General features: G+C 42.6%; 1 protein-coding gene across 4 annotated transcripts in view; it reads right to left on the reverse strand.

The window, feature by feature from the left end:
* ELMO1 (engulfment and cell motility 1) overlaps nucleotides 1–18,052 on the reverse strand; it is a 523,658-nt gene that overhangs the window by 325,046 nt on the left and 180,560 nt on the right. For all 4 annotated transcript variants that reach the window (XM_028104852.2, XM_028104849.2, XM_028104850.2 and 1 more), the window contains 5 exons: nucleotides 13,700–13,851; nucleotides 11,486–11,564; nucleotides 5,864–5,914; nucleotides 2,956–3,078; nucleotides 1,040–1,171 (listed from right to left, as the gene is read on the reverse strand). In XM_028104852.2, the coding sequence (XP_027960653.1) occupies nucleotides 1,040–1,171; nucleotides 2,956–3,078; nucleotides 5,864–5,914; nucleotides 11,486–11,564; nucleotides 13,700–13,851 (537 nt within the window). The remainder of the gene's footprint in view (nucleotides 1–1,039; nucleotides 1,172–2,955; nucleotides 3,079–5,863; nucleotides 5,915–11,485; nucleotides 11,565–13,699; nucleotides 13,852–18,052) is intronic.

An 18,052-nucleotide genomic window follows, 5' to 3' on the forward strand; every position in this document is an offset into this window, starting at 1 on the left:
GATCGTGGATGTACATAATTACCAGGTGACAAAGATGTCAATTTTAGACTTATTGGTAATTTCAAAACATTGAATTACTCAGCAAAAGGGTTTGGTTAAATACACTGTAGTCCATCCAAAAAATGAAAAACTCCTCAGTAATGAAAAACAATACATGTTAACTAATGTGGAAACATTTCCAAAGACAATCCCCAAGAAAGACAGGGTTTCCCAAATAACATACAAAGCGTGATACTGATGTATATAAAGATTAATATTTGTGTGTGTCTGTGTGTACTGAAGAAGATTGTATTTGCAATTTTAAAATAATGCCTAATGATTTCTAATCACTGAAGTCAAAATCTCATTTTTTTGCCATTTATGATGCAGGACAAAATGGAAACCCAATTTTCCATCCTCAGAATTTGAGATTAATTAGCTCAAAGTCATAGGAGAAGTGCCATGGTGATAAAGGTCAGAATGGAATCCAAGTAGAAACAAAAACAGCAGATTATATTCAGGACAAGTGGCGTTCTGATTTGCAAACTGAACAAAAGGAAATCTAGGAGTGGTTTTATTCACGTCCGTAACAAGACAAAACTTTCAGGGAAGTACAAATTGCACAAATTTTATCGTGAATACATTTCAGGAGACTCTCAATTTGATTTTGATATGAAATCCATGTATATAAGTGATCCAAGCACTAACCCAATAATAAGATCCATCCCACAGCTGCTATCACCCATTTATTTCGAAGAGAACCTGAAGCATCTTGTGATGTGGAGTTAATGAAATCTACATGCATTCCGGGCTAACGACACTTAATCAGAGCTGAATAAACAAACAGTATTAGTCACACTTGTGCAAGTTCTTCTGCCGCAGTGCGGCCAGAAGAGATTGTCATGTGATCCTGTTTACACCAGCTAAACATCTGGAAAATGTGGAAACTATTCTGCGAGGCGCAAGAGGACCACACGCTCGGAGGAGACATCAGTTTCTGTGGCTGAGGTCAGACCCCTGATGTTGGAAGGAGAGCGCTTACTGGAGATGGCTTACTCACAATGAAGCCGAGTTTTTTATAATCCCGGGTGTACATGGACTTGCGTTTCTCCATGCTGCCACTGCTGTTACTAGGTTCAGACTCTGCATCAAAAGCGATTCTTCGTAGTTCAAATATGATGTCCCTCTGAGCCTGAAGGCGTTAGGGAGAAAAAAAAAGGGGGGGGGGGAAGGGAAGAGCTGCTTTCATTGTGTGACATTATATATACTCCCTCTTTCCCCAGGGTCTAAATGAATCACTGCTTTCAGGCCAAAGAAAAACAGATAAAAGACAACCGATGTTCTAAGTTAGGGCTCTGCATAGAGTTCCCCTGCCGCTCTCCCTGCTGGTCAGCCCTGGCTTCATTCCACGATTATCCTCATGGCCAAGTCGTTTGGAATACTAACTTAGGTCAATTACCTAGAAGTTCTTTTTTTTTTTTTTATTCGACAGAGAGAGACATAGCAAGAGCAGGAACACAAGCAGGGGGCATGGGAGAGGGAGAAGCAGGCTTCCCGCAGAGCAGGAAGCCCAATGAGGGGCTTGATCCCAGGACCCCAGGATCATGACCTGAGCTGAAGGCAGACGCCTAATGACCGAGCCACCCAGGCGCCCCAATTACCTAGAAGTTCTAAATGGAGTCCCAAATATGATGGAAGGCTTGGGTCTGGGGAAAGCCAAGTTCAAGGACCTGGGAGTTCCACACTGGCTGAACCAAAGTGAGAGGAACGTGCAGGTTTATGAACAGCATTCAAGTGACAAGGGATCCCTACCTCCACTAAGAAGTGACTACGTGGAAACACAACCCTTAAGAAATGCTTAAAATGGTAAATAAGAAAAATATATATATATGTTTTCAATAAATAAAAGGAAGCACTTCCAAATGGGGAGGCCCGTTCCACATTAAGATGCGTGGCCTTCCGTCACTAGAAGTGGTAAGCTGACAGTCTCATCTCTCTGGGATGATTAAACTTGGCCTTGCCAAAAGTCCGGGGCATGTTGGACAGCCTCTCCAAGCCTCTCCATCATTCTTAATTGCATGGCCTGGCGCCACGGACGAAGGGCTACAGCAGTTCCACACTTCACATGTGCGGCTCACATCTGCGCTAGATCAGGCCTTCACCGTGCCAGTAATGAGTGTTTTCCTTTCCAAAGCTGCAGCGCTGCTTAAGTTGAAAATGGGCTACAGCAGGGCTCCCAGCTGTTTCCTCTCACTCTGTCCTCACACAGTAAAGTTCCCCCAAAAGCCTTTTGGATGGAGGCATAACCTTTCACACACAACAACCAGAGACCTAGAGAGAATTATAACAAACAGCCAACTGACAAAAACGCAAGCCCAGAAATCAGGTGTAACCTGGGACACCCCCCCCCCCACCCTCGGCACTGATCACTGGAGAATGGAGGCAATTAATTCTTCCACCTGAATCAGTATCACACAGGGCAACCAAATGGCCCAAGTTGTCTGGGAACTTGACTCCAAAGCTATTACCATTGATGGTATTGGGACCAAGGGCCAAGATTTGTGGCCATGTGACATCAGGCATTCTTACCCAATAAAAGAATATGCATGTGTTTGATGTATAATGAAAAAAATCCATTTGCTTTAGTCTCTTAGCCTATGTTCATCTAAATTTTAAATATATTCCCCCCAAGTTCTGGGGCATCTTGGGCTCAGGTCATGATCTCAGGGTCCTGGGATCAGGCTCCCTGCTCAATGGGAAGCCTGCTTCTCCCTCTGCCCCTCCCCCTGCTCGTGATCTCTCTCAAATAAATTAAAAAAAAATCTTAAAAATATATATATTCCCCCAAGTTCTAAGATGATGATAAAACAATATCATCATCTACAAATTCCTGGTTTGGGAGTAGCCCAAGAAAAGATTTTTAATAACCACCTTTTCTCCCATATATGCTTTTGCTGCGGTCTAGGGAGCACTCACCTGGTCCTGGGGGTCCATCTTGGTCATCATCCTGTCTTCCAGAAGGTTAAAGGTAAGCACCTGCAGCACGTACAGCTGGTGCGCCATTTCATTGTTGATGGCTCTCTGAGCTCGGATGACATGCTGGGGAGATGGTTCAGAAATAATTTTTTTTTTTAAAAGGAAGAAAGAAAAAGTCAGCAACAATTAACTTAACCCCCATGCCAAGTAAAACCCTAGAAGTCTTCACTTGGAGGCCCGGGGAATGCAGGTTGGTGGGACCACCCTTCAGAAGAAAGGTGAGGATGCAGGTGATTTTGGAGCTCTTCTTTCTATTCTGGCCCAATAAAGTTCCTGATGTTTAGTCCAGAATCCAGGTAAAGACCTGCTGTGTGCAGCAGGGAGCAGAAGAAAAGAAGGCACTGGAAATGTACTGGTGATTGCAGCTATATAAATCAAGAAAGTGTGCCTGACATAGAGTTTCTTGAGGAGAGCTGTGGATTTCTACAACAGAAGCTTCCTTGCATGCAGTAGAGAAACAAATCGCGCGTATGTGTTGTAAGCAATTTTGCCATCATATTGCCATCAACTGTCTGACAGGTGATCCAACTTCTAAATGGGGAAAAGTTTTAGAAGCAACATAAAAAAGCAAAGTACCTATCAGGCCTGCAGTTAATTCACCATGGAAACTATCCAGAGACTACCACCACCACCACAATGCAATGAGGGAATTCATGTGCATATAATGTATAACTTTACTCGCCTGCTAACAATCAAATGAAAAATAAAATGACCCTTTCCCTTAGAAACGGAACCAAAATGGAACAAATATAAAAGAAATGGCAGGAGACTAGATATGGGGAGGCTTTGCCCCCACCGGAGCTGGATCACAAAAGAGACTGAACACTTGGGCCTAACATATGTCTTCTTTAGCAGAGACCATGGTGGTCCCTTAAAAATGCCAAAGGACCGGTCAATGTGGTTTTTTGAATGTGCTAGAGCCAACCACATCTTGCTGCCTGAAAGAACTTTCTCAAGGTGCCCCCAAACCAGCATGCACTTAGACTCTACACCCTGGCTGTGAGTACCATGTCAAAACAGCCAGTTAAAGCAGGACGGTGGAGAGAAAAGTGAGAACAGAAAAAAGCCACTGAACTAAGATAATGGGGGTGGTGGGTGTGGGAAGCTAGGCAGTGAGATGGGGAGGTGGAAAGAAACGCCGTACCCTTCCAATTCAGAACAGAATGTTAATTCAGAGTAAATATTTCATATCCAAGGTGTATCGGCCATCTATTTTATTAACAAGTCAGAAGTATCTGCACTCCAAGTTTTTGCCTAAGAATATGAGCCTTGAACTTCCAGCCATCAAAGTCTCATAGGAGAAGTCCCATCGAAGCAAACTGATCTTTCAGACACGGTGGCTACAGCCACTCTGCCCACCCCCTCTCCGGGCATTCCAACTCTGACTGCCACACCCAGGTAAGGACAGCAGGCTAAGGCCTTAATTTAACATTTCTCACCCTTTGTCTCTCCACTCCCTTCCTCTCCCACAAATACCTTCACTGGACTATGCCCTAATATTGCACTTTCCACTTTTACTAAGAACCAGGATAAAGATTAAACATATTATGAATCCTCCTGCAATCTCTACCCAACCATTCTTGGACCAAGAATCTATTCGAATGCTCTACCAACACCCATTTCATATTCCAGGTCCAGGGGGAGAAGTATGTCATCCCCGAAGAACTGGGGTACCTCTTTTATCAAACAATGAAAATTACACTCATATGTTTCTTTTTATCCTAGTCAGCCAGGAAGTTCAAAATCAAACTCGATGACAAATTGTAGTCATTGCTATTGGCTCTGGATTCTAGAGTATTTATTGTGTTTGCCCTCATAAGGTTTTTAATTTTCAATAGCCTCACTGTATTGGAATGTGTGTGTGTGCGCACGCGCGTGTACGCGCGTGTGTGCGTGTTCTGTGTGTGTGTGTGTGAGCTTGTAGAACTCCCCTTTGAAATCACAGAAACAGAAATTGCTTCTTTGGCAAGCTGGGAATCAATCATGCGTGCTTCTTTCAGTCTTTGGTTAAAGTCAAATAGCGGATAAGGCCTCAGGAAATCATGCCCTTTGATTTATTTCTAAACATTCACCACATAACATGCAGGGCTTCTTTTGCACTCACATTTCAGGTCATTTTTGCATTGCAGTTAACCAGTGGATTCCATGTACATCTTCCCTGCCTGTCTCTTGCAAAGGGGCCCAGGGAAATATGGTCAGAATTTCAGGACTTCTATCAGAGTTTGACAGGTCTCCAATTAGCTTCCTCATTAAAAACAGTATAAGCTCACACCAGTGGATATTTTTAAGTCACGGAGCCCCTGACTTCCTACATACAAAGCTAAAGTGATGGTGAGGGGGCGCCTGGGTGGCTCAGTCATTAAGCATCTGCCTTCAGCTCAGGGCATGATCCCAGGGTCCTGGGATGGAGCCCCGCATCGGGCTCCCTGCTCAGCAGGGAGTCTGCTTCTCTCTGCCCCTCCCCCCGCCAGTGCTCTCTCTCTTTTTTTCCCCTCATGTTCTCTCTCAAATAAATCAAGTCTTTAAAAAAATTAAAAAATTAAAAACTAACATGATGGTGAGTGTAATAAACCTGCCCCATTGGGAGAGATTTCCTCCCCTTCCTGCCAGACTGTCTTTCTAGGGCAGTTCCAGAGACTCCTCCTTCCAATCATATGAGACCATTCCTGTAGGAAAGCCTTGTTTATTCCAATTCCAAAAGCACACTTCTTCCTCCTTTCTAGTTATTACTGCTTCATCACAGAAGCAAGTCACAAAACAAACCACAAACTGAAGCCAAAAGAGGAGATAAATGAATGCACCAAACCATTCCTGCCCAACAAGGTGGTCACCCCACATAGGTACTCACTGTTAAAATGATGGAACGCAGTTGCTTCTGAGCCAAAATATTCGCCATCTCCTGTTGAAGAAAAACACACCCACACAAAACCTGAGGTTAGAAAACTACATTTCAGCATGGCCCCAAATGACTTTATCCAGGGGGTGTTTCCTAACTGGATATCAGCAGTATTTCTTATGAAAGAATAGGCTCCAACAGCAGTAGTATTCAAATTGCTTTTTGAATGTTCTGTTTAGGTAACAGAGCCTTGTCCAAAAGCAAAGGGAAGAAAATCTGGCACCCGCAAACTTCTTTTTTAGGAATTTCCTCCTTCCAGGAAAAAGTGAGCAGGGAATACAAAGCAAATACTCTAGATAAAAGCAATGGTTCTCCATTCAAAAGGCCCATCAGCTTTTCTTAGACTACACATGTACAGAGAGGTTTTATACTAGGAAACATGCCTGCACCAAGGAGTCCCAATATTAGAGCAGCATCACTTTAAGTCTCAAAGTCTTCTAAGAGCCATTTCATCTTAATCCATGCGAAACCAAAGAGTGAGTGGTACGTACTCCAGGGCTTGAAAATAGTCAATTCAAGTCAACTGTGTGGTGCTTTAGGAAGCGACAAATATCTGAGCATGGGCTAATCTCCGAGAGTCCACACTCCACATTGCTAGGCCTCCTTTCTATAAGTTGAATTTGGGGCTTTGGCCTGCCGAGCACAGAGGATTTGCAGGTGACTTTATTTAAAGAAGTGATTCACACTCTTTCTACATATCGAGACATAGATACGAAGCTGAAATTATAAAGTTGGGTACAACCTTGGTGCACACATTCAAAATACTGCTCATATTCAGGAAGGCACTTGAGGGGTTTTTTTTTGGCGGGGAGGGGCTGGATTTTCGAGTTAGAGTCGCTACTCTTGCTGAGTAGAGAAGAAACTAGGCTACGATTCAAAACCACAACCGTGAATTCAATCACGGCGAAAATAAACTCGCAGGAAGCAAGGAGAGCCCGGATGCACGGGTGGGGAGTGCAAGGGGGACACACGGGCTTGGGCAGGAGCCGAAGGCGGGGACTTACAGTCAGAGGACAATCAAGGATGTCAACACTGCTCTCTACACCAACCTAATGGCGCCATCGCCACCACAGAAGGGAAAGCAAGCAGGAGAGAAGAAGGGATGGAAATTCAGAGTGCTCTGTTAGAGGTTACAACGTGATGTTAACACCCCTGCTGACCCACTGCCTGGCGGAGAAAAGTGCACAAATACGGTGAGGTGTTTCAAGACACCTTCCACTCTGTTGAAAACAAGAAAGCGAGGACAGTGACACATTGGCAAACAAGGGACATGGCAATCTAGAAGGAACCTGTCTTTCCTTGGTCCACAGAAAGTGGGGCTTGCTTCCAAACGCAAACAGAAAAGTCCACTTTTTCTCCTGGACCCAATGAAAAACAAAGGGCCCAAAGGACCCTGGGGCTCTTTTAATTTATTTTCTTTTATAAAAATGAAATTACTGCCTGACATGCAAACAAAAAAAGAAAAATATTCTCTGTGCCTATTTCAGCCTATTTTTTTTTTGAAATTTTAAAATAAGTTAAAAGGGATAATCTAGTTCCAATACATACAGCAATTGTTGTAATTATCTTTGACATTGTTTGTCTTCTTCATAAGACCACGGTCACCTTAGGGGGCACAGAGACTTCCCTTTTCATCTTTGTATTCATGTGCCCAGAGCACTATGTCTGGCACAGAGTAGACAGTAAATGTTTGGTGGAAAATGAAAGAATATTTTCTACTACCCTCCTAAAGAACAGAGAAGCTTGGTCAGAGAGATATAGAAAAATCCTTGTGCACATCATAGATTTGTTGTTGTCATTCAATATTAGAAAACAGTTTGAGTAGGGGTGCCTGGGTGGCTCAGTCGTTAAGCGTCTGCCCTCGGCTCAGGTCATGATCCCAGGGTCCTGGGATCGAGCCCCGCGTCGGGCTCCCTGCTCGGTGAGAAGCCTGTTTCTCCCTCTCCCACTCCCCCTGCTTGTGTTCCCTCTCATGCTGTCTCTCTCTCTCTCTCTATCAAGTAAATAAATAAAATCTTTAAAAAAAGAAAACAGTTTGAGTAAACTTGAGGCTCCATGGAGAATATTTTATACCATCGAGACAATATAAAAGTATAGACAGATATAAATATGGATATAGGGATATTGACATGGAGAGAGGTTCACAAAATCTTGTTTGGTTTTAAAAGCAGTTAAAAGTAAATAAACACTGCAAGTAGTATGATCCCATCCAGTGAAAAAATTATGTAGGTAGAAGACGCTTTGCACAGAACAAAGCAGGCCCACGCAAAGCGTGACTAGTTGCAGGGTTCTGTTTGGGGCACGCACTTAGAGGAGTCTTTCAAACTTCTTCTTTTGAATCTGTATTTTCTGATTTTCCCACCAAATCTTTTAAGTTGTAAAAGGTTTTTTAATAATGCTTACGAAGATCATAAATATTTGTAGAGAAATTTGAAAGGGATCTCACCAACATGTTTGCCATGAGAACAGTAAAATAATGGCACGTTGTAAGGAAAAGGATCCATTGGCCCCCACCTCCACAAAACAAACACCCCTTCCGTTCTTTTGTGAGGAGAAAGGGAGAATGTCCCACATCCGGGAGGCAGGGGGAAGCAGGGCATTCCTCCCCTCACTTCCCAACCAGAAAGCCCCCAGGGGGCCTTGGCAAAGCAGGAAGTGTTACCCCGGCCCTCAACAAACTTAGGCCTCTACAAACCCAGCCCTCAACAAACCCAGCACTCTCTCAGTAAGGCCTACTCAATGAAGGCACAATGGAATTATCACTCCAGTCTGCCTGCCAAGTAAAAAGACCACAATGGTATTTTTCTTCAGTCAGAAATAGGTGTTTAAAATCCATCTGAATTCATTTTATACATTTTGAAAAATAAAGAAAAACCCAGATAAATGGAGTCCTATCAATGTGTTTGGCTCAAAGTCGGGAAGAGAAGTTGAAATAAATGAAATTTTTTCACTCAAGTGGAATTTATCCAATGTCCTAAGGCTTTAAAAAAACAAAGCTGTTCCTGTAAATCCAATAAATAAATGTTTAGATTATGTTTTAATTTAATTGGAGTGAGAAGACGGGCTTGGTATCTTTCAGGCTCTAGGGAGTTCTTCACTCGGCAAATACCAGAGAATTCTCTGGGTGACGCCTCCTGGGCAATGGGATTCTCTGCAGAGAAGAGCAAGGCCTAGGTGGGACTCTGATCTGCTCAACAATCAGATCAAATTCCTTACTCCCTCTGACTCTCAATTTCCTCATTTGTAAAGAGGCAAAATAAAGCTTTCTAATGATAGGAGAATAAAATGAAGTAAGACACAAAGCACTGAACACTGAGCCTGGCACTGAATATCATCACTGATGGCAGGCTTTGGTAAATTTTCCTATTTACCCTAAAAATTCAGAAAGTTTAATTTTCCACAAGAAAAGCTGATAACAATACATAATATAACCCAGATGATACCCTCAATTAGCATGGTCTTCTGCTTTACAGGCTCCACTAACCTTCAGAAAATAACATCAAACTTTTCTTCATTACGAACTTGAAATTAGTTTTTTAGAGCCAACTCTCTCTTAACTCACTGAAAAATATGTTTTTAATTAAAAATCAAAATATTCCTTTTCTTGACAAACTACAGTCACTGACTCATCTTCAATTCAACACAATTTATAAAGTCCAAGTTAATTTTCTGTGTTGTTGCTATTTTTATTTCAAAGACTAAATTAGTCAGAGTCTAGATATGCTGCTGTATGATTATATACACTCTATCCTTCTCAGTTGGATTGTTTTCTTAAATTATGTAATGTTATTAGACTACCCTTTGTGATTTATTATCATTACAGCAGTATGTTGCCAATCTATGTCATCTCAAATATTGTCTAATTTTCAAAAAATAAAATTTGATTCTCAGAATCCAAACCTAATGTCATACTGGTCTGCCATTGTGTTTCATGGTGATCATCATTCTGGAGTCAGTACAGATTGGCATCTGGTCCCCTATTTTTCCGTGGTCATGCGAATCCAATTCAGTAGATTAACAGTAGTTCTTGGTGTAACAGGAAGATGCAAAGTGTATGCCTCTTACTCATGTCTAGATCCAGGGATTCAAATCATAGCAGTTAGGGTGGGCATGAGTTTTTGCTTCCTCTAATCCAAACTCTTCTTCCATAGGAAAAAGAAAAAGCCCATGAGGTCAGACCAGGTGGCTTCCTGCCCCGCACTCTACTCTCAGCTACCAGTTCGGCCAGGTGTCCTTGGTCTGGCCAGTAGAAGGATCGATCAAGCTTCTCCAGGGCTATGTCAGGAGTGCATATGTGAGTGTCGTCGAGCAATCTGCTGGGCTGCTGGAAGTTATCATGAGCTCAGCATTTAGATTCAGATATAAAAAGAGCAGCCCCAACTCAGCTTCCACCTGCAAAACCACCCTTAAAAATCCAGCCTGGAGCATAAGGTTTAGGGATGGCAGGCCACTCCTGGCTCCCGACACCAAACCCAATGCACAGGAAACAATAAAGTCACTCCATTCATTGTGCAAACATAGCCCCAAGGAGTGAGCAAACAATTCTAAATGAAAAATAAACCAGAAACCCTCACATTTAGTCACTGAGGTTTAAAATCCTTGGCAATGAAAAAATAAAATGGAAAAAAGAAATTCTCTAGTGTTCAGTGTTCAGTAGCACACTAGCTTCTAAGTTCTTCTACAACAATTTAGTGGTAACTGTCACAGAGCTCCCAATATACTTTCTATTGGTTGAAAGATCTCATATTTCCACCCAGTTTTTAAATGAAGTGAATTGTGTGACCAAGGTACACAGTATGTTATGTTGATGGAAAAAAAAACAAACATGAATGGATTCTGAGGGGCCAGCTACATTCCAAGACACAGAAAATGCCACTTCTTCCATAGCCCCCCTCTACGAGGACCCTTTACCTCAATGCAGAAGAACCAAAGATCTACAGACAAAGGAGAGTATCAAGGGATAGGTTTCACATGGGTACATTTAAGGGGTTCCCTTCTCTTGTGGGCACAGAGGAAGGGAAACGGGTGGCTCAGTCCCCCTACCACCACACATGCACATGGACAACAGAAATGTCACGGAGCAAAGAGCCCCCCTGACTTAGGAACAGTTACCTCAACCAGGGGCAGCGAACTCTGTGGCCTTCCTCCTGTCCTTTACATCTAAACTTCCATGGGCTAAGCGGGACACCTCTCAGGGCCTCAGGGTCTTCATCAGGAAAATAGGGACAATACCCCCCTTGCCCTAGGGAGCATTCAGTGGCATGACAGAAGATCTCGGGGCTTCCACCTCTGCTTCCCCCAGGTTTTCATCTTCTTATGTTTCAAGCTTCTATGTTGGGTTTCATTGGACGCAAGGGCTCTGCCCCGGGGAACATTCCTAGCATTCTTCCTCAGACACGGGCTTGAGCATCTCCACCTACTTCCCACAGGATCTGTGAATGACCCCAGGCTGGCCAGCCAAGCTGCACAGCAGGGAGGCCCAAGGAGTCCCCAGGATGGGAAGAAGTGGACACTCGCTGCCCCAAAAGTTGCTGGCCCTGAGTACAGTCTTAGGACCAAAGAAACGCAACTTACCTGCCTTCTCTCATCAGGGGCCTTCAGGAAAAGTGCATTAATCACTGCAATGGTGTAGGTTTGGATTTCTTGATCTGTCCTGTAAAGACACAGAACGATACAGAAAGTCAAAATAGGTTACCTCTGAGTCAGACTATGATAAGGGTCATGATCTCCCCAAAAAAGAGGTGAGAGAGAGAGGCATGGCCTAGAAAATGCAGTTGTCAGCTTAGTGAGAATGTATTTCAACCACCATGAGGAAGGGAATGCGATTGGGGGAGGACCATTACTATTACTACCTGGACAATACACTGCTCAGCACAGATCACCCAGAAAGTATAGCTGGTCAGCTGGCTCTCCCCTTCTCCTCTATTAGGGCTTAAATACATGAACCCAGGGGCTGTACGTGTGGATATGTGTGTGGGGAGCTGTGACTTTCTGTCTGATGCATGAAGTGTATCTGGGACTAGATTTGGGTATCCCTACACTCCTGGACTTATTATAAAGGAAACTGCTTTGTCTCCATGGCAATGCTATTACATATTCTAAAAATCTATTTCCGAATAGAAACTTTTTAATAACAAAAAGAACAAGTTTTTATTTTTAAAATCTGCAAATTTGCTTTTCACTGAAATGAGATCAGAAATTCCAAAGCAAGCAAAAAATCTCATAGAAGCCACGTGGTAAACAGTAAATAAGAAGGACCCAAGGCAGAAACAAAGAGCAGCCGGTGAGCTGCATTCAGAGATAATTTAGGGAGAGGCTAAGTGTGGAACACAGCCTTTGGCGGGATGGAATCCAAAGCCCAGTGCCCCGCAGGCTGGCTGTGTGGCCTTGCGCAAGGTCAGGGCGTGTCCCCAAAACAGCTGCCTCATCTGGAACACTGGGAAAGAACACACTTACTTTAAGGTGTTGCTTTTAGGATAAAATGAGTTAATGTATATAAAATCCTCAGCAGAGCACTTGCCAAATTAGAAACTCTCAACTCTAGCAGAGCACACCGTGAACACACAAGTATGCCCTCGAGATCCAGAGAAAAGACACAGACTGTAGAATTAATACATTTCACATTCAGGGAAATGTGAAACTGGTATTATTTCCAGAGCGGTTTCACACAAAAGCATCATTTTAAAACATGTGCTCACTTTCCCTGAGGCCACAATCCACAGCTTGTGTGACTTAAAATTTTACATTCTGGTCACCTTCCCCCCTCCCAAAAGAAGGCAACATCTAATGCACTTTGGTAGGTTTGCATTATGAACAGTTAACATTTTTGGTACATTGAGAACTACTGAATATTCCTTCACATCCACAGCCCACATCCCCAACCCCAAAAGGCCAATCAGATTTCCTCTTGAGAATTTGCAAATGTGACCTGAGAGACCAGGGGTGGCAGTTCCTGGGAGACGAGTCACCTTAGTGCCGACCAGTACACTTGAGAAAAGGCCTGTTGTGACCCCTCTAAGGAGGCCACAGTTTCTGTCCTTCTCAAAGCTTAGCTACTTAAGTCATTCCTGGGTTCTGTAAAGTCCCCCAGGATCCTTGCAATGAACTCCCTGTTTGTGTAAGCCACCTCAGGGGGCTGTTGCTACCTGCAACGCCACATACTTTAATTTATAAAGCAGCATTGTACAGAGGCATCCTTCTCAGGGACAACCTTACTAATTGCTGGAGTGGAGAGAAGGAAAAGAGCCCCAAAGCCTGCAGGCTGCTAAGTGCCTTGTCTTCTAGCTCAAGCCTCTAGAGATAAAACACATGCATTAGAAAAGACAAAAGAAGGTCACTGTAATCACCTTGAGCCTAAGAAGGAAGCCTACCTTGAAAAATTCCTAATTATCTATGAAAATACTCATTATATCACAGAAAACACTATTTTTAACGACAAAGGAAAGATGCTGTTGAGAACTTGAGACAGCAAATTGCCCTACGATGTTAAAAGTAAAACTCTACCAATATCTATCGACATTCATCAGAACTGGTTGCGTACAAAAAGCCAGGCACTGGGGACAGAAGGACGCCGAGAACGGGCATGGGACCCCACTGCCCCCGGGGCCGTCACTGCGCCGTAGCAGCGTGGTGGGGGGTGGGTGCGCAGCACGGTGTGGTTAGATGCCCAATCAAGATTCCTTTTCCGCATATTGAATCAAACCAATCAAAAACCTTTCCCAGGGCTTTAGGGTGGCTGTCTACCAGAATCACTTCCCCTTCTTACATGGGAGGCAACTGCATGCTTACCCTTGAAGATGTGGGATAAGTTGGCCGATAGTGATCTCCTGAGCCACCTTCTGGTAGAGGTCGTGGCTATTGAGCACCATTGACTCCAAAATGGCCAAGGACCGCTGTAGGATTGAGATGTCCATGCCTGATTTGTTGACAAAACTTGCTATCTGAAAATCCAAGGAGGACACAGTTGACCACTCACGGTGAACAGAGCACAGAAGTACAGGAGGGAGCAAATCAAGGAAATCAAGGAGCTCACTCAAGAAACAACAGACACAGGATGAAAAGTATGTGGAATTAAAGCAGAATCTTAAGAAACGCATCAAGTCAGTGATGATTGCTCATATTATTACAAAGCACCATTTATATCTTATTTCTGTAATTCCGTAATAAGCGATTCTAAAAAGGAGACAGCTTCAAGGAATTATTGTCTGGTTTTTCTGGGATTTTTCTTCTGGGTTTTAGCTTTCAGAGGCTGCCGATTTCAACACATATAGTGTAAGGATTCCTGTGTTTCTTTGAGGCAGTAATTTCAACATATACTAATCGCCATTCCCTTCCATTCCCAGGCTACTCCTTCACCCACACGATGCATGATTTTTTATGCTCATATTATGACCCTGTTACATCCTTACGGGACTCCCACAAATCACACTTGTCAACACAATTCAACTGGCAACTTCTCAGTCACTGGCTACTCTCCTGGTTATTCCACAATGAAACACTCTTTCCCCCATTCCAATTTCTTATGGTTAAAATAAATTCTTCTCATCTCAAATTTAGCAAACAGGAAAACATTTAAATTAGCAGTGCTAAAAGTTAAAATAGCTTAAGCTCTAAAATATATTCCCTAAGGAATTAATCACTGAGGCCTCAAACATAATAAATCACAATGTAAGAGGGAAGTAAAATAAGGGTTAGAATAATGGATTACAGTAACCCAAACACATGGATACCATAAAGGTTTTATTTTAGAGGTCTCATTAAAAGTTATTACTGTCTGTTGACAACTCACACTAAAAGGCTGTTATTACATCAACATAATGACTGCTTTCTTAAAAGCTAAATAATTTGGTTCCATGACAAACTGACATTTGCTCTCTTCCTCCCCCCACCCCCCCCTCCATCCTTGGACAAGATAAAATGCAAAGGTGCCCATGGCAACTGCAGTTACCACGTCCGCTCTCTCTAGCTAACGACTCCCTGGTGGAAGCAGGGGTAGCCGGTACAGATACCAATACCCTCTGTGACCTCAGATACCTCTGGATCTCAGGTGTGGGAAATACATGACAGAAAGGAGTAGAGTATAGCGAAATGATGATTTTATATTCCAAAAAGCTATTGTTTTATAACATAAAGTACAGGAAGAGTATGAGAATTTTAAGATTCTCAAAAGCCTGCTTGAGCTCCTTTCATGGCTAATAAACTTCTCCAATGTGTTTACTGTCCCTGGCAAGCCTCTGCTTTTATCCTCACAGTCTGCTCTCCTCTGTCAAATCTACCAAGCTAAGGCCATCTTTTTCTGACAAAAATCCAGTTCCCCTCATCCTGAGATCATGGTTTAACACTTCCTTTAGACCTCTGCTAAACAGAATGTCAATTCCTCAACTTCCTCACCAACACCTCCTCCACCATTTTCTACTATTCCAGCACAATTCCTGGCACTTATTAAAAAACTGAAGAACTCACACAGAAGTTTGTTGACAATACTTCTGATTTTCTCAGCACTCATGCCGTCTTCCATGTTCCTTTCTTGTCCACATTTAGTCAAAGCGGATGTACCTTTAAGGCTCCATGGAGAATCTTCCACCTGAGAGCTGACTATCCAACTCCCTCCCCACCCCCCCAACCCCCCAGCAGCCTTCACACCCTCTTCTCACCCATCCAAATAATATGTATTGGTTGAGTGCCACAGAATAGGCTTACACTGTCCTAGGATCTGGAAATAGAGAAATGAGCAAAACCCACAGGATGTTGAACTTCAAGGCCCTGAGAGTCCAAAAAAGACAGAGAGATAAAAAGGCATTTGCTATGAAGTACGTTAATTGCTTATTCTTGGCATCCAAAAGTATAATTCCATTTAGATAGTCCAACAAAGCCTAAAATTAAACGGTGTGAAAACCAATCTCACGGTCTTCTTAATCCTCCTTTCTCGAAGATCACCTTTTTTCCAAGTTTGCCATAATCATTAGTGATTCATAGTCCCAGGTCCCTGTGTTCTATAACCATGAACACATTTGTGAGGCTCCCCCTTCGGTATGCATTCAGGTATACAAGCACAACCCTGGCCCAGAGTCCAACTCATTCCTGGATCCCTAAGACAGCATCAGCATCTTCTTCACTTTCCTCTCTGTTCAAGATTCCCCTCTAATAAAATTTTATCCTCTACTTCCAAAAATATCCTTTTTATACTATTTCCTTTCTCCAAATATCCAACCAGAACTCTCAATGTTTTCTGATACAAAGTACACCTTCTGCTAATGGGTTATAAAGTTCTCTACAAATTATTGGCAGTCATGTTCCCAAGGGGCTTGCTCAACGTTGGTAAAATAGTTTGTGGTCTTTGCTGTATTTCAGGCATATTTGAATAACACATACATATTCCATTTACCATTTCTATATATTACTCTCCCACACAACTAATCCCTTATCTTCATCAAAATATTCTTTAAAGATAATCTTTCCTATTAACTCACCTCTTTTGTGATATATAGAACCTACCATTTCAACAATCCTAATGCAGGTCACAGAAGGAGCATTTTGTTGTAACATACTTAGCTGAGTACTGCCAGGCAGGCAAATCATTAGAGACCTATGTACAATTCTGTGGGTGATACTAGTGGCGTTTTTATTTTATTTTTTTAAAGATTTATTTATTTATTTATTTGTCAGAATGAGAGAGAGAGAGAGAGAGAGAGAGAGAGAGAGAGAGAGAAAGCACAAGCAGGGGGTGAGCAGCAGGCCGAGGGAGAAGCAGGTTCCCCACTGAGCAAGGAGCCCGATGCAGGACTTGACCCCAGAACCCTGGGATTGTGACCTGAGTGGAAGACAGATGCTTAACTAACTGAGCCCCCCAGGCATCCCATTAGTGGCATTTTTAAACTAACTTCTATCTTTTGTCTTTATGTGCCAGTTGTTTTAGCGAGACATTTAAATGACCCAATATTGTCATCTGATGAGTACTTATAACCAAGGCATCAGTGCTGAGTGAACATAATGACCGAGGCTCCTTATTAGTACACGTACAAGTCTGCCAAAATACAAATGTTATTTTCTATGTCTATTTTGAAAACTATGGATTTTGGTATAGTTACAGAGCATTAAATATTTTCTGGTTAAATTTTCATTTCTCCTGTCTCCCTCCACCCCCCCCCAGAAAAATCAATAATGACTTTCTTTGCCCTTAGATTATTCTTGGCTCCCTGACTGCACTTTTGGCTGATACAGCTGAGCCAGGTTAAGCCAAGGCACAGTTGCGTAAAAGTTAAGTCTGTACCACAAGAAAGAAGAGGGAAGAAGAGTTAGCAATAATTATATATACTACCTCCGCATGTTGCCAGTCATTTAAAAATGTTACCTAAATAATACGAGGAGTATTTGCATGGCTTCTTAGAAGCCAAGGGGTATCAGTGCATGAATCAATGACACAAACTATTAAAAAGCACTAAACACTTCTTAGAATAACTTAGAATGAGATCTTAAAATTCTTCCATGCTATCAAAACTGGAAAGAACCATAGAGAACATGCAGCTCCATTGTTGTATTTTAAATTATCTGGACAGCGGCCCATAAATCTCTCAAGTTTTTAAGAGGTAAAAGTTACTGGGTCTGCACGCTGAACTGGCTGGATGTTCGTCCAGGCCCGGAGAACACTGCAGGATGATCCAGACCCTCCTGCAGAGCTAAGGCTGCAAGAGCATTTATAAGAAACACGCCTTCCAAGAAAAGGCACTGGAGTTTTACTTGGCTAGGGGAAAACCAAATTGTAATACAGAAAGTTCTAGGTGTTTTGTGTGTGTTGTTTTATTTTGTTTGGGTTTTTTTCTTTTCTTTCTTCTCCATACCTTCCTACCCTCTCCCCAAGCAGCAAGTCTTTAAAACGCAACATTAGATATTAGCATCAAGGGATTCCATGTTTCAAAATGTTTACGAAATGATGTTATTTACTGCAGACAAAATGTGTAAACTAGAATCTAGATCCGCACATAAGAAAACAGATAGTAAGGAAGAAGACAGGGGCTGGCAGGGAAAAAAAAAATTTCTCCAAAGTGGTATGAATTTGGCATTAATAGGAAGCCAAGTCTGGACCACAGAGATAAGCATCTTTTGTCAGTGCATTTCCTAGTTGAGTTTTGTCGAGATAAAGCT

Source organism: Eumetopias jubatus, unplaced genomic scaffold (assembly GCF_037043125.1).
Source record: "Eumetopias jubatus isolate StellerSeaLion01/CBP00866 unplaced genomic scaffold, mEumJub1_p1.0 scaffold_14, whole genome shotgun sequence".
In the NCBI taxonomy this organism is placed as follows: Eukaryota; Metazoa; Chordata; class Mammalia; order Carnivora; family Otariidae; genus Eumetopias; species Eumetopias jubatus.